General features: G+C 36.5%; 3 protein-coding genes and 1 long non-coding RNA gene across 4 annotated transcripts in view; 3 read left to right on the top strand and 1 right to left on the bottom strand.

Moving 5' to 3' along the window:
* The window catches only part of LOC127521013 (uncharacterized), a 175286-nt gene that overhangs the window by 36673 nt on the left and 111086 nt on the right, over positions 1 to 27527 (bottom strand). The window lies entirely within an intron of this gene.
* Positions 1 to 27527, top strand: part of LOC127521004 (mast cell protease 1A-like) — a 117153-nt gene that overhangs the window by 5447 nt on the left and 84179 nt on the right. The gene's annotated exons all lie outside the window — the stretch shown is intronic.
* Positions 7650 to 27527, top strand: part of LOC127521000 (granzyme B-like) — a 135640-nt gene continuing 115762 nt past the window's right edge. The window contains exons 1-5 of the mRNA XM_051909826.1: positions 7650 to 7739; positions 7838 to 7988; positions 8111 to 8255; positions 8653 to 8901; positions 8995 to 9242. Of these exons, the coding sequence (XP_051765786.1) occupies positions 7679 to 7739; positions 7838 to 7988; positions 8111 to 8255; positions 8653 to 8901; positions 8995 to 9150 (762 nt within the window). The 5' untranslated portion in view covers positions 7650 to 7678 and the 3' untranslated portion in view covers positions 9151 to 9242. Of the gene's footprint in view, positions 7740 to 7837; positions 7989 to 8110; positions 8256 to 8652; positions 8902 to 8994 lie in introns of the transcript that reaches the window.
* On the top strand, positions 16267 to 27233 carry LOC127521010 (complement factor D-like). The gene is made up of 7 exons (XM_051909839.1): positions 16267 to 16454; positions 16630 to 16790; positions 19148 to 20006; positions 20100 to 20250; positions 20376 to 20520; positions 20862 to 21104; positions 21190 to 27233. Exons 3-7 carry the CDS (start codon positions 19946 to 19948, stop codon positions 21340 to 21342), a joined length of 753 nt encoding a protein of 250 aa, XP_051765799.1. The 5' UTR covers positions 16267 to 16454; positions 16630 to 16790; positions 19148 to 19945; the 3' UTR covers positions 21343 to 27233.

The following is a 27527-nucleotide window of genomic DNA, read 5'->3' as shown; positions in this document are numbered from 1 at the left end:
CCAAACACGTCAAAAACAAAGATCTTTAAAATTGGACAATTGTGCGCCTACAGGAAGTCACAATTACTCATAAAAAAGCATGTCAGAAGTACTGAGGGAAAACGTACTCCACCTCAAGGATGGTGTGCGCAAGTGGTTGTGGAGGATTTTGTCAGGTACAAAGTATATTCTGGTCAAATCACAAATAGTGTAGCAGTTCAAAATTTCTCCATTCTCATGGTGATTCTGACACCAAAATTTCCAAATTTCTGCCTTGGATAAAATGTATTTTTGGAGGTGTGAAGCAAGAACTTGATTAATAAACATTTTATTTCCTAACAACACACTCTGTTGATTGTATGTGTGGATTTTTTGGAGACTGATTTGTCAGATGTGACAAACACCAAACACCTTTCAGTGGAAAGATGGTTTCGATCCTCAGCAGGCTTGGTTTCCTGTGGGGGGCCCACATTTTAATAAATTGTCCTTATTTGAGAATATTTGGAAACCCTTTATATCCTTTATCTCAAACTCAGATTTTAGTAATATAATGAGGCTGAAAGAGATAAAATATCTTGATTCGCAACGTATTTCCACCCACATTTTATTACTACCAAACCATTAGTCATTTAATCATTTACTGTTTTTCTTAAATTACCCCTTTTTATATAATGATTTGCTTCTTGTATGACTATTTTCTTACTCTTCTTAAGCCATGCACACACTTAACAATTGTAAGGCCGATTATGGATGTAAATTGATACTTACGACTGATCGCGCTCAAACGCGTCCAGTCAGAGCCAGTTGCGTTCAGTCGGCGATTACAGTAGGTGTTCAAATTCCATGTGTAAGTATTTAAATCTGCTTCAGTCAAAGGAAACAATCACTGTGTGTTGAGCACAGTCTCAGAATGTTTCAGCTAAATTAATTTAAATATGTGCCCGGCTTTAGTCTGTAGATATCTGAATTGATCTGTGCCTTTTGTGTGTGTGTGTGTTTTGCTAGTTGTTGTTTTTGCTTTATTGTTGTTTAATTTATTGTTGTTGTGTAAAAGTTCTGTCATTGTTCACTCACCCTCATGTCGTTCCACACCCGTAAGACCTTTGTTCATCTTCAGAACACAAATTAAGATATTTTTAATAAAATCCGATGGCTCAGTGAGGCCTCCATTGCCAGCAAGACAATTAATACTTTCAATGCCCAGAAAGCTACTAAAGACGTATTTAAAACAGTTCATGTGACTACAGTGGTTCAAACCTTATAAAGCGATGAGAATACTTTTTGTGCGGCAAAAAAACAAAATAACGACTTCTATAATAGTGCTGGGCGGTATACCGGTTCATATAGTATACCGGTTTCAATAGGTATTTTGCAATCACGTGGTTCTGGTGACGCGCGAAATTAATGTGGAGGGCAAGCAGTGAAAATTAGAATGGAAGAGATGGGGAAAAGTCCGTACTGTGCTGGTTTAGAAAGGTATAAGCAGAAAAGTACAACATATTTTGGACGTGAATCTTATGTTATGAAGAGGAACGATTTTTCTACTGAATTGAAAGACTTGACTGCCATCGAGGAGGTAACGTTAGATAGAGAATGTGAAGCTGCCGTCATGCCGCGTTCAGTTCTAGTCTGGGTTTGTTTATATCGCGCTGCCTTTCTATTAGTGACGTTAAGGGCAGTATTTTTGATTTTCTGTTGTGATTGTGAAAAATGTCGCCATTGTAGGTCATTTATGCTGAATCAAGAATTGCAGCAGGAGCTCACATCATCGTTCAGGGAAAAAACTGGATTGTAATACAATTTTCGCCTTTTCGTGTAAAAACACTAAGGTGAGGTGGTGACAGGGAGACGCTGTATAGCAAATCTAATAATGTCACTGATTGAACCCACTCCCTATCAATAAAATAATCACATTGCTGAGTGTTTTTGAAAGTGTTGTATTTTGTTTGGTTTAATAATTAACATTTGCGTGTATGACGCTCACTCGGCTTGTGATGAGTTTAACTTGCACGCAGCCACTTCAAAACTGTCCACAAGCTTCTATGGGTTTGATTTTGGTTGTCATTTGTTGAAATAAAAAATAAAAAAATAAAATAAAAAACAGTGTGTCGGTGTCTGTTATAGACTGTAATAAAGGGTGTCTGTCCGCTGAATGCCCCTCCGATTCTCCTCCATGGTCATATGGGAAGGTGTATATTTACAAAGAAAACATTAAAACTACAATTACATTTACACCCTTCCAACAAAGAAATGGAGCGACTTTTGTCGGCTTGTTGAACACATTTTTTTATTTGGACATTTTCTACCATATGATGGCTGAAGCAGGAGCACGTGACACTGTTTTCACGGTAACCAGATCAACATTGTGAACGGAATTCTACAAAACTGAAGTGAAAACACCAAATGATTATGCAACGGGATAAAATATCGTCTCTTCCCTGCAAACGATACCATGAAGAATGTGAATATTTAACCAAGTCGAAAACAAAAAATGTAAGCAGGTATCCATATTCATTTCAGTATCGGCAGACGCAAAACGCTATTGAAGGTGACAACTTTTAAAGTTAAAAAACGATATAAGTTACGTAAACGATAAACGCTCATTGTGGTTTCTCGGTTTGATAGATTTGAGCAACCATAAATGACGCAAAACAAAGGAATTTTGAGTTTGTGATACGATTCCTATATAGAAAAATCACTCCTTGCCTCCAGCCGAATTTCGCGTGCAGCAATGACGTCATGTGTAAACAACTTATTTCGAGACCGATATGTATTTTTCAAAAACCGCCATACCGGTGCGTAGCTGAAACAGCTGCTGTATCTATTCAATGGCCATGAAGCGCTATGTAGAGTGCAGACTTCTATTAACTGCATACCCTTCTTACACTAATGGAAACAACTTTATAACACAACAATGCCGCGATGATTTCAGTGTCTGCTGTCTCACTCACTGTACATGAACACATGAACTTCATCTGCAGAGCTGCTCTTAGAGTCACTTTATGAACATTTCACCGTTTAATTTGATAAAACTATCGACATTTGTCGTATCATATACACAGGAAGTCAAACGTCTTCACGACCCTGTCAAAATAAAAGTTCGGTATAACTTGAAATAACGGAGATAACAATCGAGTGTACTTCGATTAATAGAGATAATAATAATAACACCGTTTATAAAACACAAACTTAAAGGTCTTCATTGAAATTGCAGAAATTGCTCAGTAAAAATGTAGCCTACTTATTAATATTATTAATTAAATTAAATAATTAAATTAATTTGATTACATTTGACACTAAATTGTTATTTTTATGAATTGATTTGATTACATATTTTTAATACATTTTTATTTGTCCTTACAATATTAATAATATATTCCCTGTACTCCTGACAGTAAAATATGGCAAAAAGAAAAAAAAGAAAAAAAAGGTCCAGTTAAAAAAAAACGTGATATACCGTGAAACCGCCAGAATCTTAAAAAAAAAAACTTGATAAGAGATTTTTGGTCAAACCGCCCAGCACTATTATATAACATTATCTAGTGATGGGCGATTTCAAAACACTGCTTCATGAAGCTTCACAAATCTTTTATTTCGAATTAGTGGTTCGGAGCATGTATCAAACTGCCAAAGTCACGCCCCCCAGTGGTGACCCACTGAAATTTCGAAACACTTATCAATTAACAATGTCTCGTTTACTGAAATCACGTGACATTGGCAGTTTGATACGCGCTCCAAACCACTGATTTGAAACAAAAGATTCGATCTGGTTAAATCTCTAGGTTACGTTCACACTGTACGTTTTAGGGACTGACAACCGCATTTACTTACAGGTGTGAGTCTCGAAATGTCCCGTTCACACAGCAACTTACAGTAGCGTCTGGAACTCTGTATGAACGTGTAACGAGAGTCAAGCCCGTATTCTCTTACTAGTAACCATAACGATGTGACCAACGTAATATTAAAGATGGCGACGTCCATAAAACTGAAAAGTCTCATCACTTTTGACATGACACGAGACCAATTGAACCGCGAGTGTATCCATTCAAACTTCATTAACCAACAGCAGCATGTAAACGCTATAGCCGGAGTGTTTAACCGTTGCACTCGCCTTTGCGACGTCACGCGCATGACACGGCTTTTGAATTTGGAAAAGAAACACAAAACTGGCGGGAGCCGCTCCGGTGGAGAACAGTGAGATGACACCTTAAGATGACGCAAATACAGGACTGACCGTATTCTGCTGCTGTATGAACGTGGCCCTATATTAAAGGTTAAAATTATCAACTCAGATGAATATAATCTGGGTTTTATACTAATAACGTTATAATATTTTAATGATATGAGTAAAAATATATAAATATGTAATATAGTGTATATTTAGCCAATAGCTAGTTCATTGTTTTGCTAACATGCTATGGTCATTAAATGTTTTTCCTGAGGTAAATGTAACTTTGACGTGATTGATCAGTTACATGAGACTGACATTTTGGTATTTTTCCAACATTCTAACCAGTAGCAGCTCCTGACCGTAAATTTAGGTAGGTGTTTTTATTAATTTGTTTATTTTTATGTATAAGGCTAACTAATTGTAATGTATGGTCTAAATGTGATTTGTATATTTAATGGTGTATGAATGTAGGTGTATTGAACATGTAATTATGTGGGAGCTGATTAGAACACTGTTTTTCCCAGTGTTCAGAGTTCATGTACAGTTGTATGTGTTTTGTTTTGATTTTCCTATGTGAATATGGTATAGTTTATATGTTTTGTTTTTTATTTCATCTGGCTGCTTTAGGGGGGTTGTTGTACTAGACGAGACAGTAGGGGGTGGTGTGATGCAGTGATAAATAGTCTCTTATTGGCCTGCTTAGCTGAAACAAACAAAACAAACAAGTCCTGGAAATTGATAAAAGAACACATATTATACCGACATTTAATATTTAATATTATCAGATGATTAGTTAATTACATTTGATAGATTTCACTTTCAATAAAATATTTGCGATGGGTTTATAAAAGATGTTTTTTATGCATGTTTAGGCTGAGTTTTTGTTGCATTTACACAGTTCTGACCAGCAGGTGTCACCAGCGTGTGGTGTTTCGAACGCTTAGTTCTTAGCTCAAATTGATTGAAGCTTTGAAAAGCCTAATTTCTCCCATCACTAATCTTAATACCAACCAGGTGGAAACGGGCTTTTCTTTTCTGTCTCGCATTAGAAATTTCTTGAATTCTTCCGTATATTTTACAATAGAGTATCACATGGCAAGGATCAATCATTCAAAGTTTCTTCATTGTCACAACCATATATAATTACAATATTACATGGGGGGAACAAAAGTCATTTCACATTAGTTCATTTGGTGGCCATCTTGGTTACACCCTCAATGTTCATTCCTGCAAGTGTGGCTCATATCTATTTGAATGGGGAAAGACTGAAAACCTCAAAACTGTTGGTCAAGATTAGGAATAAAATTCATACATACAGCATGATAAATTTAGCTTCTTTAGTTTGAGCTCAAAGTCTACAAAATAAGTGTTATGCTCTGGGCAGTTACTTTGACACGTACCATTGCCTAAAGATTGTTGCAGACCACAGACACCCCTTCATGCCAATAGTGTTCCCTGATGGCACTGGCCTCTTTCAGCAGCATAATGCACCATGCCCAAAGTTGGGGAGTAACGGAATACATGTAACGGCGTTATGTAATCAGGATACAAAAATCCAGTAACTGTAATTCGTTACAGTTACGTCAAAAAAACATAGTAATCAGATTACAGTTACATTTTGAAAAAAAAAGGGGGGATACTATCAGGATTACAATCGTTTCATTTAAAACTAAATAAATCATTATTTTGAAATAAAAACACATATTAAGCGCTGCTTGATTATACAGTATTTCCTGGTTCTGTTGCCAGTGATGACTCACGTGAGCCACCCGCTGGTGCATGCGCAAGTAGCACCCGTCTACAATCTCCTCAGATGCAGATTGAATCCTTGAAGTAATCCAAAAGTAATCAGATTACATTACTTTCATATTGTGGTACTTGGATTTCGTTACTGAATACTTTTTTTATGAAGTAATTTGTAACTGTAACAGAATACATTTGTAAAGTAACCCTCCCAAGCCATACTGCAAAAAAAGTTCAGGAATGGTTTGAGAAACATAAAGAGATTAAGATGTTGCCTTGGCCTCCAATTTACCAAGATTTTTATCCAATTGAAAATTTATGGGATGTGCGGGACCAAAAAAAAATAAAAATAAAAATAAAAAAATCCATGGAGGCCCCACCTTATAACTTGCAGAAGTTTAAGGATCTGCTGCTAAAGTCACGAGGGGGACCTACATGATATTAGACATTATTGTGGCTGATTAGTGTATATACCTGGACATGTTAAGTGTTTGCTGTGGTTCATGAAAGCCAATTTCGATGAACTTTACATTTTCATGTTACCTTCTATTTTACCATCTTTGTTATGTTTTTTTTAAAAGGTGCAAAGCACATTTTGTAGTTCAAATAAGTTTGTATACTAACATTATATCAGTTAGTGATATATACGGTTATGAACTGTAAAATATTCAAAATGCATGCTTACATTCTTAATTCTTATCATCCAAACCATCTGTGGCTTCAGTGAAACCACAAGGATTAATAAGAACAATGCTTTTCCAATGTGAAGAGGAACAATTGTAGTGTATCTCAGTCAACATTTGTACTAGGCTACACAATTTTCCACTAAAAGTATGAAAGAGGTTTACACCATGAATATACACTGATCAACCACAACATTAAAGCTGAATGTATAACATTGATTATATACTTATAGTGGCACCGGTCAAGGGTATATTAGGCAGAAACTGAACAATCAGTTCTTAACTTTCATGAGTTGGAAGCAGGAAAAATGGGAAAGTGAAAAGATCTGAGTGACTTTGATAAAGGCCAAATAGTGATGACTAGATGACTGGTTCAGATCATCTCCAAAATGGCAAGCTTTGTGGTGGATTGCCCAGGATGCAGTGGTTAGTACTTACCAAACGTGGTGCAAGGAAGGTGAACTGACATAATGCACCATGCCATACTGCAAAAAAATTGTTCAGGAATGGTTTGAGGAACATAAAGAGTTCAAGGTGTTGCCTTGGCCTCCTAATTCCCCAGATCTCAATCCAATTGAAAATGTATGGGATGTGTAGGACCAACAAAACCGACCCATAGGGGCCCCACCTTACAACTTGGAGGAGTTAAAGAATCTGCTAGTAAAGTCATGAGGAGGATATTAGACAGGTTGTCTTAATGTTGTGGCTGATATAACTGTGTACATAAGTGTTTGCTGTGGTTCATGCTTCACATTTTCATGTTGCCTTCTATTTTACCATCTTTGTTATGATTTTTTTAAAGGTGCAAAGCACATTTTGTAGTTCAAATAAGTTTGTATACTAACATTATATCAGTTAATCATATATCCGGTTATGAACTGTAAAATATTCAAAATGCATGCTTACAGTCTTAATCTTATCATCCAAACCATCTGTGGCTTCAGTGAAACCACAAGGACTAACAAGAACAATACTTCTAATCGTGTTGATCATACTACAATATTAAAAAAAGAAGTAAGTAAGTCAGCTTAGTGGCTCCACCCATCTTTGAAGTATATTTATACCATGTTTAGCCAGTGAGAGCTCACTGATCATCTTCATCATGACCATCATCATCTCTCTGCTCCTGTTGACCTCTCTGCTGCCACACCTGACCTTCACTGGTGAGACTGATTATTTACCAGCATATTACGATGACTTTTACAAGTGTTTAATTGGTATGTGCTGAATAAGTTGACTAAGAGCACTATCTCTCTCTCAGCTCATGTGAATGTGGGTATAGTGAATGGAAAAGAAGCCAAACCACACTGCAGACCTTACATGGTTTCTATTCAGGCGTGTGGGGACCATAAATGTGGTGGATTCCTAATTTCTGATCAGTTTGTCCTGACTGCTGCACATTGCTGGAACGGGTAAAAGATTGTTTAGTGTGATCTGCAATGTTAAGTTAAAATTACTTTTGACTGACTGAAGTGCATATCAGTGTATATCAGTTATGACATACATAACCATTTCCAATACACTCTTTCAACAGACGTAATATTCTGATGGTTGTTGTTGGAGCTCATGACTTAAGGGACAGCAAGAGTTCAGATCACATCAGAGTGAAGTCCTACATCCCTCATCCAAAATATAAATCCAATCCTAAAAAATATGCTGACGACATCATGCTTTTGAAGGTAACAACCTGTCATATATATTACATTTTTCAAAATAATATCAGTCAGGAAACAGTAGCACAAACCACTATGTTTGAATTTCTTGCTTTAAAAAATACTGAAGGGATTTAATCATTTCTCTGTACATGGCCAAGTGCCTCTTTGAGTCTGTTTTCTACATTATTGATTTATTGCTCTGTTTAGCAACAAAAAATGGGCAAAAAAAGGCAAAAAAAAAAACCCTGAAAAATTATGCACAGCATTAAATAAAGAGGCAAAAAAAAAAAAAAAAAAAATTTAAAATCTCCACTTTGCCTTTTCAGCTTCTGTAATAACCTCAAAAACAACAGTATAACCTAACAAATTTCAGTCTCATAAAACATTGTTTATTAATAATGGCTGTATTTTTTAATTATAGCTAGAGAAAAAAGTCAATCTAAACAACAAGGTTGGAGTGATACCATTACCAAAGGAAAGAGAAGACGTCAAAGCAGATACTGCCTGTAGTGTTGCCGGCTGGGGAAGACTGACTGATGGCTCAGTGAGCAATGTTCTAATGGAGGCAGAAGTGACTATAATGAATAACACAGAATGTAGAAATAGATGGGGAGCGATATACTCAGTCTCACAGATGATCTGTGTATATGGCGATGGTGGAACCTGCAATGTACGTTCAAAAGATGACAGACTGATTCACAGACTTTATGGTAATGTATGAACTGGTTTCACTACTGATGTGTTGATCTGTGTTTCTTAACAGGGGGATTCAGGAGGTCCTTTGGTTTGTGGAAACACTGCTGTTGGCGTCACAGCTTTCGGTCAACGTGGTCACTGTAATTCACCTAAGCTTCCTAATGTGTATACTAAGATTTCAGCATATATACAATGGATCCGTACAGTAGTTGGAAATGTATAGTGACTTCTTGGAAACTAAAGAAGTAAGAAATGTTATTCTTGAATTCTTCCATAAACCTTCTTTCAATAAAAGTATCACATGGCAAGCATCAATTATAGTCAAAGTGTTCTCATTGTCACAACCATATATAATTTAGACAACACCTTCACTTTCCAGTCATGCCTGTAGACTCATATCTCTTTGAATGTGAAAAACTGAAATACCCAAAACTGTTGATTAAAATTACAGTATGTCTGAACCCAAAAACATATTTCAATACAGTAATGATATCATAAACTGTGCTGCTTTTAACTAAAGCCTGGTAAATCTTTCAGGATTTGAGTTGTAAAATAAAGAGCTTTGTAAAATCTTCCTACAAAAGTTATTTAAAAATTTGGCAAGTCTTAGAGATCTATTCTAGTGAAAAAATAGTATACTTAAGCACAATTGATATACTTTATTATAAGTAAATGTATTTGTGGCACATTATACAGTGCACAGCATAAATGAGTACACCCCCTCTGAACAAATACAAAAGATGTATTTTCTTTATGATCACTAATACAATTCATGGAAAGATGGCAAAACTGAAATGTATTAAACATATACGTAATAAAAACTGAGAAATATATGCCATTAATAGCCATAAAATAAGTAAATTAGCCAATTAAATTAACACCCTAGATTTAATTAAACAAATATATAATATTCTAGTACTTAGTATGCCCTCCATAATTATGAATATACTGCTCTGACCCTTCTTGGCACGGAGTGTACAAGTTTATGACAAATTTCACCTTGGGAGAATAAATATCCTCATTGTCATGTTGGGAAAAAAAAGCCCAACAATGCAGGGGATGAGGAAAGGGTAACATCTTCTGTTTCAAGTTTGTGTATTAAATTACACAGTGGTGTGTGAATTCATGACAGCATTGATAACGCATGTGGAATATGTTTATGATGGATGTATGTGGATGGAGACAGTTTCTTCAGCTCATTTTTAGTGTATTATGTACAAAATTAGTTCGCAAAAATATAGCACTTTAAATACATTATGCATGTGTACTTTTTTTCCCACTTGGGCTCTCAGCATAAAATTCAAATGTATTTTGATGACGTTACAATTGCAATTCAATTATGATGTAAGAGTGTTGAACACATTAATACTATAAAATGACATATTTTATACTGTACATATTGTGAATAAAAACAGAATGCAATGATGTGGAAGTTTCAAATTTCAATATTTTATCCAGAATACAACATAGATGAGATATCAAATGTTTAAACTGAGAAAATGTATCATTTTAAGGGAAAATAAGTTGATTTTAAATTTCATGGCATCAACACATCTCAAAAAAGTTGGGACAAGGCCATGTTTACCACTGTGTGGCATCCCCTCTTCTTTTTATAACAGTCTGCAAACGTCTGAGGACTGAGGAGACAAGTTGCTCAAGTTTAGGAATAGGAATGTTGTCCCATTCTTGTCTAATACAGGCTTCTAGTTGCTCAACTGTCTTAGGTCTTCTTTGTCGCATCTTCCTCTTTATGATGCGCCAAATGTTTTCTATGAGTGAAAGATCTGGACTGCAGGCTGGCCATTTCAGTACCCGGATCCTTCTTCTACGCAGCCATGATGTTGTAATTGATGCAGTATGTGGTCTGGCATTGTCATGTTGGAAAATGCAAGGTCTTCCCTGAAAGAGACGATGTCCGGATGGGAGCATATGTTGCTCTATAACTTGGATATACCTTTCAGCATTGATGGTGCCTTTCCAGATGTGTAAGCTGCCCATGCCACACGTACTCATGCAACCCCATACCATCAGAGATGCAGGCTTCTGAACTGAGTGCTGATAACAACTTGGGTTGTCCTTGTCCTCTTTAGTCCGGATGACATGGCGTCCCAGTTTTCCAAAAAGAACTTCAAATTTTGATTCGTCTGACCACAGAACAATTTTCCACTTTGCCACAGTCCACAGTTCTTTTTTGACCTATAGAGTTTTAGCCGGCAACGGCGAATGGCACGGTGGATTGTGTTCACTGACAATGTTTTCTGGAAGTATTCCTGAGCCCATATTGTGATTTCCATTACAGTAGCATTCCTGTATGTGATGCAGTGCCGTCTAAGGGCCCGAAGATCACGGGCATCCAGTATGGTTTTCCGGCCTTGACCCTTACGCACAGAGATTGTTCCAGATTCTCTGAATCTTTGGATGATATTATGCACTGTAGATGATGATAACTTCAAACTCTTTGCAATTTTTCTCTGAGAAATTCCTTTCTGATATTGCTCCACTATTTTTCGCCGCAGCATTGGGGGAATTGGTGATCCTCTGCCCATCTTGACTTCTGAGAGACACTGTCCCTCTGAGAGGCTCTTTTTATACCCAATCATGTTGCCAATTGACCTAATAAGTTGCAAATTGGTCCTCCAGCTGTTCCTTATATGTACATTTAACTTTTCCAGCCTCTTATTGCTACCTGTCCCAACTTTTTTGGAATGTGTAGCTCTCATGAAATCCAAAATGAGCCAATATTTGGCATGACATTTCAAAACGTCTCACTTTCAACATCTGATATGTTATCTATATTCTATTGTGAATAAAATATAAGTTTATGAGATTTGTAAATTATTGCATTCCTTTTTTATTCACAATTTGTACAGTGTCCCAACTTTTTTGGAATCGGGTTTGTATACACGGTTCCATGAATATGCTTATTAGCCCCAACTCCACTCACTCACACCAACTCAGAGATCCACTCGGTCAACTTACTGAGGTAAACGCTGCAGTGTTACACAAACCATGTTCCCGAGTCAGATAGCTGTCTTCTGAAAATCAACATTCTTATAAACGCTTTGAACAACTCAGAACGTCAGTAGAGAAAGACATATAGTTCATCATAACATTGTAATATACCTCATACACATCAATCAGAAAAATATGCCAGGATAACCTGGCTGCTCTTGAGACTCTCCTGTTATCCAGTTTTCATTATGAACTTTCTCAGGATTAAATTACTTGCTGTAGCTACAGTATACATAAAGGTCAAAAAGAGCAACAAAGTCAACAGAATCTCCATACCAAAGAAAGATAAGGACATGAAGACCAATTGTAATCTGCTGTGTGTTGTAAGGATGCACTCGACACAGGTTACTTGAACGAATATATTTAAATTAGAGAGAACTCTGTTCAACTCTGCATGAATGCAGGGCTCAGAGGAACTCCAAACAAGCGTCTTAATGGTACAGCAAGTGCTAAACTTAATGGAGATGGAAGTCACAATTACTGACAAAAAAGCATGTCAGAAGTACTGAGGGAAAACGTACTCCACCTCAAGGATGGTGTGCGCAGGTGGTCATGGAGGATTTTGTCAGGTTAGTATATTCTGGTCAAATCACATTTAGTGTAGCAGTTCAATTTCATTCACAGCCTGTAACTTTCTCCATTCTCAGGGTGATTCTGGAGGACCTTGGTGTGCAACAAAGGTGTTGTTTCGTTTAATCAGGCAAACAGCTGCGACTCACCTATTACTGAATGTCTACACCAAAATTTCCAAATTTCTGCCTTGGATAAAATGTATTTTTGGAGGTGTGAAGCAAGAACTTGATTAATAAACATTTTATTTCCCAACAACACACTGTGTTCATTGTATGTGTGAGGTTTTTTAGATTGATTTGTTAAATGTGACAAACACCAAACACTTTTCGGTGGAAAGATGGTTTCGATTCTTCTCAGCAGGCTTGGTTCCCTGTGGGGGGCCCACATCTCATCACATGTGGTCAGACACCTTGTTTCTGTGGCACTCTAGTTTGCAAAGACATCTTAAATAGCTCTGATGTTCTGCAAGGTCATGAGCCTCACCACAGATTAGAAATAGTCTATTCTTACTGGAAGGGTTAGGGTTAGTGTTAGCTCATTTATGTTAGCTCACACCTATTAGGATACTACATTATAGCATTAAATTGTCATGGAGAAAACTGAGCAAATTCTTTAAAAATTAAAACTGTTTCCACACAGGTTTCTCAGAACATTCTCCTCATCTGCCATTGGTCAAACACAAACTCCCGCCATTGGCTGAACTGTTATGTCAGGCTGGTCAGTATTTTCAAAGCAATTGAGCAATGTTTTGACAAACAGAGCCACAGTGTTCATACTTTTCAGGGAAATCAAACTAAATGTGTTATTTATAGTATTAAAGAGAAAATTAAAAACTTTAACTTTTTTCCATACATTGAATAATGTCAGTGAGGTACAATGTTGTTTTGCACTGAAGCTTTCATTGTATGGACTAAGACATTTCTAAATATCTTTTCTCTCTCTCTCTCTCTCTCTCTCTCTCTCTCTCTCTCTCTCTGTGTGTGTGTGTGTGTGTGTGTGTGTGTGTGTGTGTTCCACAGAACAAACACAACATAACAGTGAGTAACACTTTTGCATTGCATATGGGAGTGCAGGAGTTTTGGAAAGAGGTAGTTTTACTAATTTTTCAAATGGTATCTGTTAATCTTCAAATGAATCCAGAAATTTTTATTTTTATGAATTTTTCCTGAAAATATTGTACTGTAGCAGCACTCGTATAAGCTTATTGACGTGTATACTTCAAGCGAAGCGTCTAATAGCTATTTATTGAAAAGAAGTGGAAAGGCCATTTGTTGTACAGTGGATCAATAATATTTTTTCAAGTCTTTTTGTTTGTCAATGGAAAAGATTACATATATTTTAAAAGGTAAATTGTCCTTATTTGTGAATATTTGGAAACCCTTTATATCCTTTATCTCAAACTCAGATTTTAGTAATATAATGAGGCTGCAAGAGATCAAATATCTTGATTTGCAACATATTTCCACCCACATTTTATTAGTAATTTAGTCATTTACTGTTTTTCTTAAATTACCCCTTTTTATATAATGATTTGCTTCTTGTATGACTATTTTCTTACTCTTCTTAAGCCATGCACACACTTAACAATTGTAAGGCTGATTATGGATGTAAACTGATACTTACGACTGATCACGCTCAAACGCGTCCAGTCAGTGTTCAGTCGGCGAATTCAGTAGGTGTTCAAATTCCATGTGTAAGTATTTAAATCTGCTTCAGCCAAAGGAAACAATCACTGTGTGTTGAGCAGTCTTAGAATGTTTCAGCTAGCCATTAAATATGTGCCCGGCTTTAGTCTGTAGATATCTGAATTGATCTGTGCCTTTTGTGTGTGTGTGTGTGTTTTGCTAGTTGTTGTTTTTGCTTTATTTGTTGATTAATTTATTGTTGTTGTGTAAAAATTCTGTCATTAATCACTCACCCTCATGTCGTCCTACACCTGTAAGACCTTCGTTCATCTTCAGAAGACAAATTAAGATATTTGTGATGAAATCAGATGGCTCAGTGAGGCCTCCATTGACAGCAAGATAATTAACACTTTCAGATGCCCATAAAGCTACTGAAGACATATTTAAAACAGTTCATGTGACTAGAGTGGTTCAACCTTAATGTTATGAAGTGACAAGAATACTTTTTGTGCAGCAAAAAAAAAAAAAAAAAAAAAAAAAAAACGACTTATATAACAATATCTAGTGATGGGTGATTGCTAAACACTGCTTCATGAAGCTTCACTAGTCTTTTGTTTCGAATCAGTGGTTCGGAGTGTGTATCAAACTGCCAAAGTCACGCCCCCCAGTGGTGAACCATTGAAATTTCGAAACACTTCTCACTTAACAAAGGGTGCTTCTCAATTCTTATTTGTGCATCCTCGTTTCCTTTCCTGGCTTCCTTTCCTCGCGTCTTAGCTCCACCCCTTTAGGACGGAAGGGAAGGAAACAAGGAAAAGAAGCGAGGACGGAGGAATTGAATCAAGTGAAATGATATATCCTCACTCCCTTTAGCGTCACTTCAAAGCATCATCAGCCACACTCGAGGGATCTACCCATATTTTGTTAAAGTTTGGTTATTTAAAAAATATATAATAAATATTAATAAAGCAAGATGCACCGTTGAAATATGTGAGATGTAAAGTTTATTTAAACGGCATACATTAAAGCATACATTTAAATTATTGTGACAGATATGAAGGGGGAGGAGAATTTATGCGTGCGTCAGGTTTCTCGACGAGAAAGACTTCCGCAAAGGATGTAAATATCCTAAATATCCTAAATAAGGTTATAATATTTTAATGATATGAGTAAAAATATATGTAATATAGTGTATATTTAGCTAATAGGCTAGTACTTATATAGTACTTATTCATTAGTTACTAGTACTTATTCATTAGATACTAGTACTTATTCATTAGTTACTAGTACTTATTATTATACTAGTACTTATTCATTAGATACTAGTACTTATTATTGTACTAGTACTTATTCATTAGATACTAGTACTTATTATTATACTAGTACTTATTCATTAGATACTAGTACTTATTATTATACTAGTACTTATTCATTAGTTACTAGTACTTATTATTATACTAGTACTTATTCATTAGATACTAGTACTTATTATTATACTAGTACTTATTCATTAGATACTAGTACTTATTATTAGATACTAGTACTTATTCATTAGTTACTAGTACTTATTATTATACTAGTACTTATTCATTAGTTACTAGTACTTATTATTATACTAGTACTTATTCATTAGTTACTAGTACTTATTATACTAGTACTTATTCATTAGATACTAGTACTTATTATTATACTAGTACTTATTCATTAGTTACTAGTACTTATTATTATACTAGTACTTATTATACTAGTACTTATTCATTAGATACTAGTACTTATTATTATACTAGTACTTATTCATTAGATACTAGTACTTATTATTAGATACTAGTACTTATTCAGTAGTTACTAGTACTTATTATTATACTAGTACTTATATAGTACTTATTCATTAGTTACTAGTACTTATTATTATACTAGTACTTATTCATTAGATACTAGTACTTATTATTATACTAGTACTTATTATTATACTAGTACTTATTCATTAGATACTAGCACTTATTATTATTCTAGTACTTATTCGTTAGTTACTAGTACTTATTATTATACTAGTACTTATTCGTTAGTTACTAGTACTTATATAGTACTTATTCATTAGTTACTAGTACTTATTATTATACTAGTACTTATTCATTAGATAATAGTACTTGAATGAATGAATGAATGAATGAGGCATTTATATAGCACTTTCCTATGTACAACTGTACACCCAAAGCGCTTTACAATCATCCACCACCAGTGTGCAGCATCCACTTGGATGATGTGACGGCAGCCACAGTACAACGGCGCCAGTGTGCTCACCACACACCAGCTGTAGGTGAGCGTTACTTATTATTTAATAGTACTTATTCATTAGATACTAGTACCTATTAAATAGATACTAGTACTTATTCATTAGTTACTATTACTTATTTCTATAGTGACTAGTAACTATTCTATTTTTATTAGTATCACATTTTAAAATCCTGCGATATCCTTGTTTGATCTCGTAGGTGTCTGATCCACTATGAGAAGAGAGAACTGTCCGACTTACCTGCACTTTTTTCACTCCTCCCCTCACTGCAGCCGCCTACTCTCGCCTACATTTCAAGGCACAAGTCAAGTCTCAGACAAGCCTATTAGTGCTCCTGGAGATCTTAATTAGCTGATTCAGGTGTGTTCAGGGTATCAGGGTTGGAGCTAAACTTTGCAGGTAGGTAGATCTCCAGGAACAGGGTTCTGTTGTACAGCATTGTCACCTAAATGTTTTTGATACGAACATAATTTAAAGCAGGGGTTCCCAAACACATTCCTGGAGCCTCCCCAACACTGCATGTTTTGCATGTCTCCTTTGTCTGGCACACCTATTTCATGTCTTGGAGTCTCTACTAATGAGCTGATGATCTGAATCAGATGTGTTTGAGACATGGAAAACATGGAGTGTTGGGGAGGCTCCAGGAATTTGCCTTACACATAAAAGTAATAGAAAGCAAAGAAAGGTTGATCAAATATAAGATTTATTTCACCATAACTAATTTGTTGTACTGAATTAAAATTACGTGCCTGGCCTGTTCAGGTATGGTCCAACCATTGCAAAATCACCTTTGGGAAATCTTTCACCCGGACCTGGGGTTCCCAACCATGTTCCTGGAGCCCCCCTAACTGTTACAGTTTGAGTTGTGTTTTGTTCCGTTTAGTCCATGTTTATAGTGTTTCTTTGGTCACATGTTCCCCTTTGTTTTCAGTTTCCCGCCACTTGTTTGTTGTCATGGTTCCTGATTTGATTAGTGCTTGAGTTCAGCTGTGTCTTGTTAATTAGTATCGTTAGATCTTCTGTTCACTGTGTATTTAAACCCTGTGTTTTCTTCTGTTCCTGGTCAGTTCTCTGTTACGTATAGTTTGTTGTTCTGTTCTTGTTACCCGAGTTTCTGTTTTGTTGCAATAAAAGTACTGCTGCATTTAGATCCTTCTCCTCATCCTTTACTGCAACGACTGTTACACTAACACTGCATGTTTTCCGTGTCTCCTTGATCAAACACACCTGATTCAGATCATCAGCTCATTAGTCAAGACTCCAAGACAGGGGTGTCCAACCCTGCTCCTGGAAAGCTACCATTCTGCAGATTTCAGATTTCATTTTATCGCCTAACAAAGATAATTGTGACCGCACCTTCACTCCTAAATGTTATAGCATTACTATGTTTCCATAACCTTTAAAAGCTCAGTGGGCCTACAAACAATTACTGGTAGCAGGCTAACATTACTGTTTTTATTAGTGCTTGACACACATTTCACGATTTCAATACATAATGCTTGCAACTTAAATCCGATCTTGATTTAATATCAAATAATTTGGATAAATATCAGGGGCCAGTTGCACCAGCTGTGCATAAGTTACAACGTAGCCTAGTTTGGGCACTAAGTTAACTTGCGCACTACTAAATATTTTTGTGTTGCACCCATAGACTGTAAAAAAAAAAAGGTTGCACCATTAAACTTAGTTGAAGCGTAACTCTAAGTATACACTAAATATTTACAGAAGCCTCCTTCCAGGAGTAACGGTTGGAATAAAATAGCAGACTGACTGATCTGCATCAATACACTCTTGTTTTACCTGACAGACTTCATTCTTTAGACATAATGATGCTGCTGACATTTACACTCGCTTACAATTTAAGAGAGAGAACATTATGTGAAAAGATTACTTTGTTAGCCACTCTTCAACACGAACCCGTCCTAAACAGCGTGCTGCTCTGCGCATCGGTCCCATCACTCCGTGTTGTGCATGTCAAATAAAATCAGTCATAATCAATAAATGTCATTTCTTGATTTTTGTATCAGTATTTATTTATTGATGTTATTTGAATGTTATTTACATATAGTCATGATTAAGTAGTATGCTATTGTTCTGCCTTAAGAACAAATGGTGCAACTGAATAAAGTACAGAGTTAGTTATAGCTAGTAGTTACTAAGCCACTAGTGTGAACTTTACGTTCCAATTTAAGAAAGAACTTACGAACGGCTAGTGCAACCCTGCAGGTCCATAGCTACATGTTAATTTTTCTTTTGTAAAAAATCTCCTAATTCTGTAAACATACAGGGAGCCCTGTCAGGCCTGGTAGGCCTATATTATTAAAGGTTAAAATTAACAACTCAAATAAATGTAATGTGCGTTTTATAATAATAATGTCATAATAGTTTATGAGTAAAAAATTAATAGTGCAAAGTATTTTATTTGTTTTTAAAGTAGTTTATTTATTTGTTTTGTATTTTATTTAATCTGGCTGCTTTAAGGGGCATTGTAGTAGACGAGACAGTAGGGGGTGGTGTGATGCAGTGATAAATAGTCTCTTATTGGCCTGTTTAGCTGAGCAATACATGAAACAAATTGATAAAAGAACACATATTATACAGACACTTGATATCTTATCAGATGATTAGTTTATTGCATTTGATAGATTTAACTTTCAATAAAACATTTGCAATGGGTTTATAAAGGTTATTTTTATGCACATTTTCTTTTTGATCAGGTGGATGGACGGGTGTGTTGCGTGTCATTTACCTGAGGAAGAGATGGCAGCATGATGCACTATGGGAAGAAGGCTGGTGGAGGCAGTGTTATGCTCTGGGCAATGTTACGTTGACATGTACCACTACCTAAAGATTGTTGCAGACCACATACACCCCTTCATGGCAATAGTGTTCCCTGATGGCAGTGGCCTCTTTCAGCAGCATAATGCACCATGACATACTGCAAAAAAAAAAAAAAAAAAACCTTCAGGAATGGTTTGAGGAACAAAGTGTTTAAGGTGTTTCCTTTGCCTCCAGATTCCCCAGATTTCAATCCAAGACCTCCATGACCCACTTTACAACTTGTAGGAGTTAAAGGACCTGCTGCTAAAGAGGGGGACCAACATGATATTAGACAGGTTGTCTTAATGTGGCTGATTAGTGTATATACCTGGACATGTTGATTTTTCTGTGGTTCATGAAAGCCAATTTTACCTGTTTTTTTTTTTTTTTTAAAGGTGCAAAGCACATTTTGTAGTTCAAATACATTTGTATACTAACCTTATATCAGTTAATGATATATACGGTTATGAACTGTAAAATATTCAAAATGCATGCTTACAGTCTTAATTCTTATCATCTAAACCATCTGTGGCTTCAGTGAAACCACAAGGATTAACAAGAACAATACTTTCTAATCGTGTTGATCATACTACAATATTAAAAAAGTAAGTAACAGTCCACTCAGTGACTCCACCCACCTTTGAAGTATATTTATACCATGTTTAGCCAGTGAGAGCTCACTGATCGTCTTCATCATGACCATCATCTTCTCTCTGCTCCTGTTGACCTCTCTGCTGCCACACCTGACCTTCACTGGTGAGACTGATTATTTAACAGCATATTACGATGACTTTTTGTTTAGTTGGTATGTGCTGAATAAGTTGACTAACAGCACTATCTCTCTCTCAGCTCATGTGAATGTGGGTATAGTGAATGGAAAAGAAGCCAAACCCCACTCCAGACCTTACATGGTTTCTATTCAGACATATGGGTACCATATCTGTGGTGGATTCCTCATTTCTGATCAGTTTGTCCTGACTGCTGCACATTGCTGGAACAAGTAAGAGCTTGTTTAGTGTGAACTGCAATGTTGAGTTAAAATTACTTTTGAATGATAATGACTGAAGTGCACCCTGTATATCAGTTATGACATAAATGACCATTTCCAATACGCTCTTTCAACAGACTTAATATTCTGATGGTTGTTGTTGGTGCTCATGACTTAAGGAACAGCACAAGTTCAGATCACATCAGAGTGAAGTCCTACATCCCTCATCCAAACTATGAATCCAATCCTAATCGAAATGATGCTGACATCATGCTTTTAAAGGTAACAACCTGTAATATATTTAGTTTTTCAAAATAATATCCAGTCAGGAAGCAGTAGCAGGGATCCTGAAGGGATTTAATAATTTCTGCGTAAATGGCCAAGTGCTTCTTTGAGTCTGTTTTCTACATTATTGATTTATTGCTCTGTTTAGCAACAAAAAATGGGCAAAAAAGGCAGAAAACCTGAAAAATTATATAAAGCATAAATAAAAAAATAAATTAAAAAAATCCACTTTGCCTTTTCAGCTTCTGTAATAACCTCAAAAACAACAGATATATTCCAACAAACTTCAGTCTTATAAAACATTGTTTATTAAAAATGGTTGTATTTTTTAATTATAGCTAGAGAAAAAAGTCGATCTAAACAACAAGGTTGGAGTGATCCCATTACCAAAGGAAGGAGAAGACATCAAAGCAGCCTGTAGTGTTGCCGGCTGGGGAAGACTGACTGATGGCTCAGTGAGCAATGTTCTAATGGAGGCAAAAGTGTCTATAATGAATAACAACAAATGCAGAAATAGATGGGGAGAATTATACTCAGTCTCACAGATGATCTGTGTAAATGGCCATGGTGGATCCTGCCAAGTACGTTCAAAAGATGATTCACAGACTTTATGGTAATGTATGAACTGGCTTCACTACTGATGTGTTGATCTGTGTTTCTTAACAGGGGGATTCAGGAGGTCCTTTGGTTTGTGGAGACACTGCTGTTGGTATCACATCTTTCGGTGCCCAGCACTGTAATTCACCTGAGCGTCCTAATGTATATATTAAGATTTCAGCATTTATTCAATGGATCCGTACAGTAATTGGAAATGTATAGTGACTTCATGGAAACTAAAGAAGGAAGAAATGTTGTTCTTGAATTCTTCCATAAACCTTCTTTCAATAAAAGTATCACATGGCGAGCATCAATTATAGTCAAAGTGTTCTCATTGTCACAACCATATATAATTTAGACAACACCTTCACTTTCCAGTCATCCCTGTAGACTCATATCTCTTTGAATGGGAAAAACTGAAATACCCAAAACTGTTGGTCGAAAATTACAGTAATTACAGTAAAAAAAAAAAAAAAAAAAAAAAATTTCAAAACAGAAATATCATCATAAACTGTGGTGCTTAAAAAAAAAAAAAATCTGGTAAATCCTCCAGAATTTGAGTTGTAAAATAAAGAGCTTTGTAAAGATCTAACCACAGATAGTCAGTTTTACTAAACTCTCAACTGATTTCTCACATCTAACAGAATTTACAATAAACCATGGATTACATCACACATGGGGCAGATTAAATATAATATATGTATATTTTACACGTTTATGCATATATATGCACACCACTCGGTTTCTCTGTGGAATCAGAACCTCTTTATTTGTCTGTCCATTTATAGATAACCAGGCACAGAAAACAACCTTGGTTGACCAAAGTGCTGTACAAAGTTATCTATGTCCATCACCAAAAATTAAAAATAGACATGCACAAGATGTTAAACGCACAAGAAAACAGATAGGTTTTCAAAAGACTTTTGAACTCAGACACTGGGCGCTGTTTTGATAGCTAAAGGCAATTTGTTCCACGACAGTGTCAGCTACTACCAAGGCTCTGACTCCTGCATCGCAGTCTAGATCTGGGTACCTGTAATATATGACTGGTCTGTGATCTGAGTGATCTGACTGGATTATGCTCAGTAAACAACTCTGACAGGTATTGAGGAGCAAGATTGTTTAAGGCTTTGTAGACAAACAATACATTTTTTAATTCAGTACGATATTGAATGTAAAACGATGTAAAAGTGGCGTAATGTGGTTCCTTTTTGACTGCCTGTTAGCAAGCAGGCAGCCACATTTTGGACCAGTTGAAGTCTATGAATAGACAAGACAGGCAGTCCGTGATAATTGCAGTAATCAAGCCGTGATTAAATAAAAGCATAAATTACTATCTCAAAACTCTTCTTAGGAAGGGTTTAACCTTCGCTAATCTTCAGAGGTGGTAAAAGCTGGAACTGACAACAGTATTAATTTGTTCAGTTTTAAGTCGCTGTCCAAAATAAAGCCCAGATCTTTAGAACAATATGGAGTGAGAGAACCCAAATCAACAGTGCTCACATCAGTTTTTTCAGTAGGCCCAAACAGGGCAATTTGTGTTTTTTCTTCGTTCAGATGCAAAAAATTATTGGATAGCCATGTTTTCAAATCTTGAAGACATTTCGACTAAAATATCTTAATTTGTGTTCCGAAGATTAACAAAGGTCTTACGGGTGTGGAACAGCATGAGGGTAAGTAAAAAATGACAGAATTTTCATTTTTGGGTGAACTAACCCTTTAAGAGCGCTTTCTACGAGCGAGGTTATGAACGCTCACTGCAATTCCAAGTGCGTTACCCAAAAATGCACTTAACATGAACGTGCAAGAACGCGTTACGTGCTACTTAAGAGTCGCTGTCCGTTTCTCAAGTGCTGAAATATTACCTTATAGAATCATATCCTTTAACGTTTAACCTAATAATCATCACCTGATGTGGATTAGAAAAAATAATAAATAAAGATACCTTTCAAAAAGATTAAAGGGGTGGTTCAGTGGTTTTTTTTTAGGCTTGATTGTGTTTTGGGGGCACAGTTTAACACGTCTTAATGCTTCGTTTTTTTTGAAAACGCTGTATTTTTCATATATTTTACCTTTATTCTACATCACTGTTTCCACTGTCATATAAACTGCTCGTTTGATTTCCTGCTTCTATGAAGCCACTCCCTCCAAAATAGGCAATGTGCTCAGATTGGTTCGCAGGTTGGTAGCTGGCCCAGTGTATTGTGATTCGCTGAAGCGTCCGGAAACGCCCCTTACCATTCGTTGTTACGCGCTTCAGTGGAAATGTAAATAACGGCGTCTATGATATGCTGATATCAGATATGCTGTCACTGCCGTTTGTTAGCTTTCAATGAATATACAGTTTTATCCTGATTAAAGCTTTACTGTAGCCAAATACATGACTGAGTAGTCGCACTATGCTAAGACTGAACTATGCTAAGCTATGCTAAAAGTGGTACCGCCTGATGCCGCTTATTTAACGCCTGAAAACGGCATTTTAATATTAATACGGTGGTCAAAAGCACGCAAATTCTGATTGGTTTGGTTATCCATATGAGAGAGACCGAGTGTGCGCGCGAGAAAAAAACGAGTGTGTCCACCCGAGAGAGATCGAGTTGTCCAAGAGCGAGCGACACTGCGCGAGAGAGACCAAATGTGCGTGCGAGAGAGATCGAGTTGTCCAAGAGCGAGCGACACTGCGCGAAAGAGACCGAATGTGCGCGCGGGAGAGATCGAGTTGTCTGAGAGTGAGCGACACTGCGCGAAAGAGACCGAATGTGCGTGCGAGAGAGATCGAGTTGTCTGAGAGCGAGCGACACTGCGCGAGAGAGACCGAATGTGCGCACGAGAGAGATCGAGTTGTCTGAGAGCGAGCGACACTGCGCGACAGAGACCGAATGTGCGTGCGAGAGAGATCGAGTTGTCCAAGAGCGAGCGACACTGCGCGAGAGAGAGCGAATGTGCGCACGAGAGAGATCGAGTTGTCTGAGAGCGAGCGACACTGCGCGAAAGAGACCGAATGTGCGTGCGAGAGAGATCGAGTTGTCCAAGAGCGAGCGACACTGCGCGAGAGAGACCGAATGTGCGCGCGAGAGAGATCGAGTTGTCCAAGAGCGAGCGACACTGCGCAAGAGAGACCGAATGTGCGCGCAAGAAAGATCGAGTTGTCCGAGAGCGAGCGACACTGCGCGAGAGAGACCGTGTGTGAGCGCGAGAGAAACCGAGTGTGTCCGAGAGCGAGCGACACTGCGAGTGCGTGTCCGAGCATTAGTGAATTAGTACATTAGTAAACACTGATCAGATTATATGCAGTCATTAAAACAATTCTAATGTAGGAGTGGAATTTGGGGACCAATATTACAGTTTCAAAACTGGGATAAAAGTTTAATAGAAAGAACACAACAGCCATGTGCAGTGTTAATGATAACTATTTTGTCCCATTTCTCCCACTGCCATCTCTGTTCTGTGTGTGTGTCTTGTTTGTTTCTCATTATTATCTGTTATTCTGTGTATTTTGTTGTGAGCATTAATTTAAAAAAAATAAAACCAACAGCATCCGACATCTGTGTGACTTTTCGCGTGAGTTTCTTGGCACAATTACGCCAGGCTTCAAGTTACGTCAAGTGTGAACTTTCAACTCTCATGCACACGCAGGTGACAGCTGGTCGGAAGCATTAGTCCAGTTTAAAAAATTTAAATATTTGGTATTTGTCTTACAATTACAATTTTTCTTACATTGATTCATCCATTGGGTTCATATGGATTACTGAAGTTATTGCTGTATGTGCTATTTGATGCTTCAAATTTTAGGAACACATGAACTTGCGTTATAAATCATTCCCAGAGATTATTTATTTTTCTAAAAACCTTTGTTTGTGTTCATCTGAAGAAGGAAAGTCATACACATCTCGGATGGCATGAGGGTTAAAGATGAGTAAATGGTGAGGATATTTCTGGGTGTACTGTATTTCTTTTAATAGATATAGAATTTAAAGAAAGAAAAAGAAGAAGAGGAACAAGAGGAGGAGGAAGCCAAGCAAGAGAAATGAATAAGAAGTGTTGTAACATTAAATCTGTTTTGAAATAAGTTGTTTTTCAAATAAAGGTTTCCAAGTAACTTGGAACTTGTACTTACCCTGTAACTACATGGAACAAGAGGGTAACAAGCACCACTTTAATTTACAGCCCGCAATGTCATACTTACAATGTAACTACATGAAACCAGAGTATATTTCCCCAGACTAAAAAAAATTGCTATAGTTTTAATTGCCTTGAAACAACTTAATCAGTGCACCTTGCAATAAAAACAGAATACTGTGTAAATGAATATGTAGCCTACCCCTTAATTAAAAAAAGCCTTTATATATTTGTGCACTATTATTACAAACAGGTGCCCAGAGTATGTTCTCGCTAAATTGCTCCCAAATGTAAGATTGTTGTCTATCATAACAGTATATGTTATGTATAAGTAATTTATTTTCCTGGTTGTTACCCCTTTATTCTCAAGACTTTACATATTGTTCCCTTATACTTACACATACTTACTTTATAGATACACTATGTAATTACCAGAAGTTACACTGTAAATACATTGTAATTACGCAGTACTTTCCAGGCTGTAATCTCATGATAACAATCAAGAGCTCCACAATCAATGACATGATCAAAAAATGCAGCAGCTAGAGTTCTTACTAGAACCAGGAAAAATGACCATATTAGCCCGGTTCTGTCAACACTGCATTGGCTCCCTATTAAACATAATATATATTTTAAAATCTTCCTAATTTCTTGCAATGCATTAAACAGTTTATCTCCCCAGTACTTGAGCGAGCTCTTATTGCATTATAGTCCTACACGTCTATTGCGATCTCAGTATTCAGGCCAGTTAATAATACCTAGAATATCAAAATCAACTGCAGGCAGTAGATCCTTCTCCTATTTAGCACCTAAACAGTCTTCCTAGCAATGTGTGGGAAGCAGACATACTCTGTCAGTTTAAATCTAGACTAAAAACATATCTCTTTAACCTGGTATACACATAACACATGATCAATTTCTATTATTCAAATCAGTTAAATGATTGTTAGGCTGCATAAACTAGGTCAGCCAGAACCGGGAACACTTCCTATAACACTGATGTACTTGTTACATGAGAAGAATGTCATCTGCACTAATATTAGTCTCTCTGTTTATCCCGAGGTTTACCATAGTCAGCCGGATCCAGGCCGTGTCCAGATCAGATGGAGGACCTGCACCCTAAATATGACCCCCAACACATCCCTGAAGTGTCAGCAGAGATTGTGTCAACTATTGTGTCAGAGATTGTGTCAACTAGACTATTGTGTCAGAGATTGTGGCAACTGAAGAGATTGTGTCAACTGAAGGCCTCATTGATATAACAGACAGTGGCACAGATCCTCAACAAACCTGTCTCCATACCAGCGTGATGAATCTGATCTTCAACCAGATGGGACTGTATTAAATATTTTGAATGTTCTGATCTGACCTGTAACGCTGCCTGAATCATAATCATGCACTGTTCGTTTGTTGGTCAGAACTGGCCCTATGACTGAGCCTGGATTCTTCCAAGGTTTTTTTTCCCCATTCTGTCACCTGATGGAGTTTGGGTTCTTTGCCATTGCACTGATGATTACTGTGTACAGAATTTTCCAAAATGTTTTTCAATCCCGGTGGGGACTTGAGTCTGAATGAACACACTGTAAAAAATGAATGTGTATTTAACAGTGAAATATTGTAAAAACGCTACGGAAAAAAATTGTAAATAGGTTAACAGTAAGTTCCAGTACTATATACAGGGAAAAACTGTAAAAGCTCTTACCAGACATTTTATGTAATTTTCACAGTAAAATGCTGTAAAATGCACAATTTTTAGAAGTAAAAAAGAACAAATCAATGTATAATTTACAGTCAAAAACTGTAAACTGATATTCCCAGAATTCCCTGTGTGACACTCCACATTTGAAAGTATTTTGTTTAAAAAATCATGTTTCTTAATAGTTTTTGTTATCAGTTATGTACATTAGGGTTTTATGTTACATCTTCTGTTGTTTAATGAATGTTTATTGCATTATGTAAGTGTTGTGGGTTACCATGATGGTGTTTTGCGTTTGCGTGAATGACTCTTTGCACCCTCTTTACATTAGTATATACTTCAGCTCGTGGAAAAGCTATTTGTGATGAACTCTGATTCTTCATGTGGCTTTCTCTTTTACCACCTGCATTATTATGGTGGTTGTCAGTATATGTTAAAGGTACAAAACAGATTTTAGTAGTAGTGTGCATTGTTGAATTTACTTGTTTACATTCAAATTTTCTTGTTTGTAAATTACAGTTTTATACTGTAAAACTGACAGTTTGTTCTGTAAATGTGTTTACAGTTTTTCTGTATTTTTTACAAAATTATT

The sequence above is a fragment of the Ctenopharyngodon idella genome, chromosome 10 (assembly GCF_019924925.1).
Source record: "Ctenopharyngodon idella isolate HZGC_01 chromosome 10, HZGC01, whole genome shotgun sequence".
NCBI lineage: Eukaryota > Metazoa > Chordata > Actinopteri > Cypriniformes > Xenocyprididae > Ctenopharyngodon > Ctenopharyngodon idella.
Note: the sequence above shows the minus strand (reverse complement) of the source record. Positions and strands in the feature narration are given on the sequence as shown.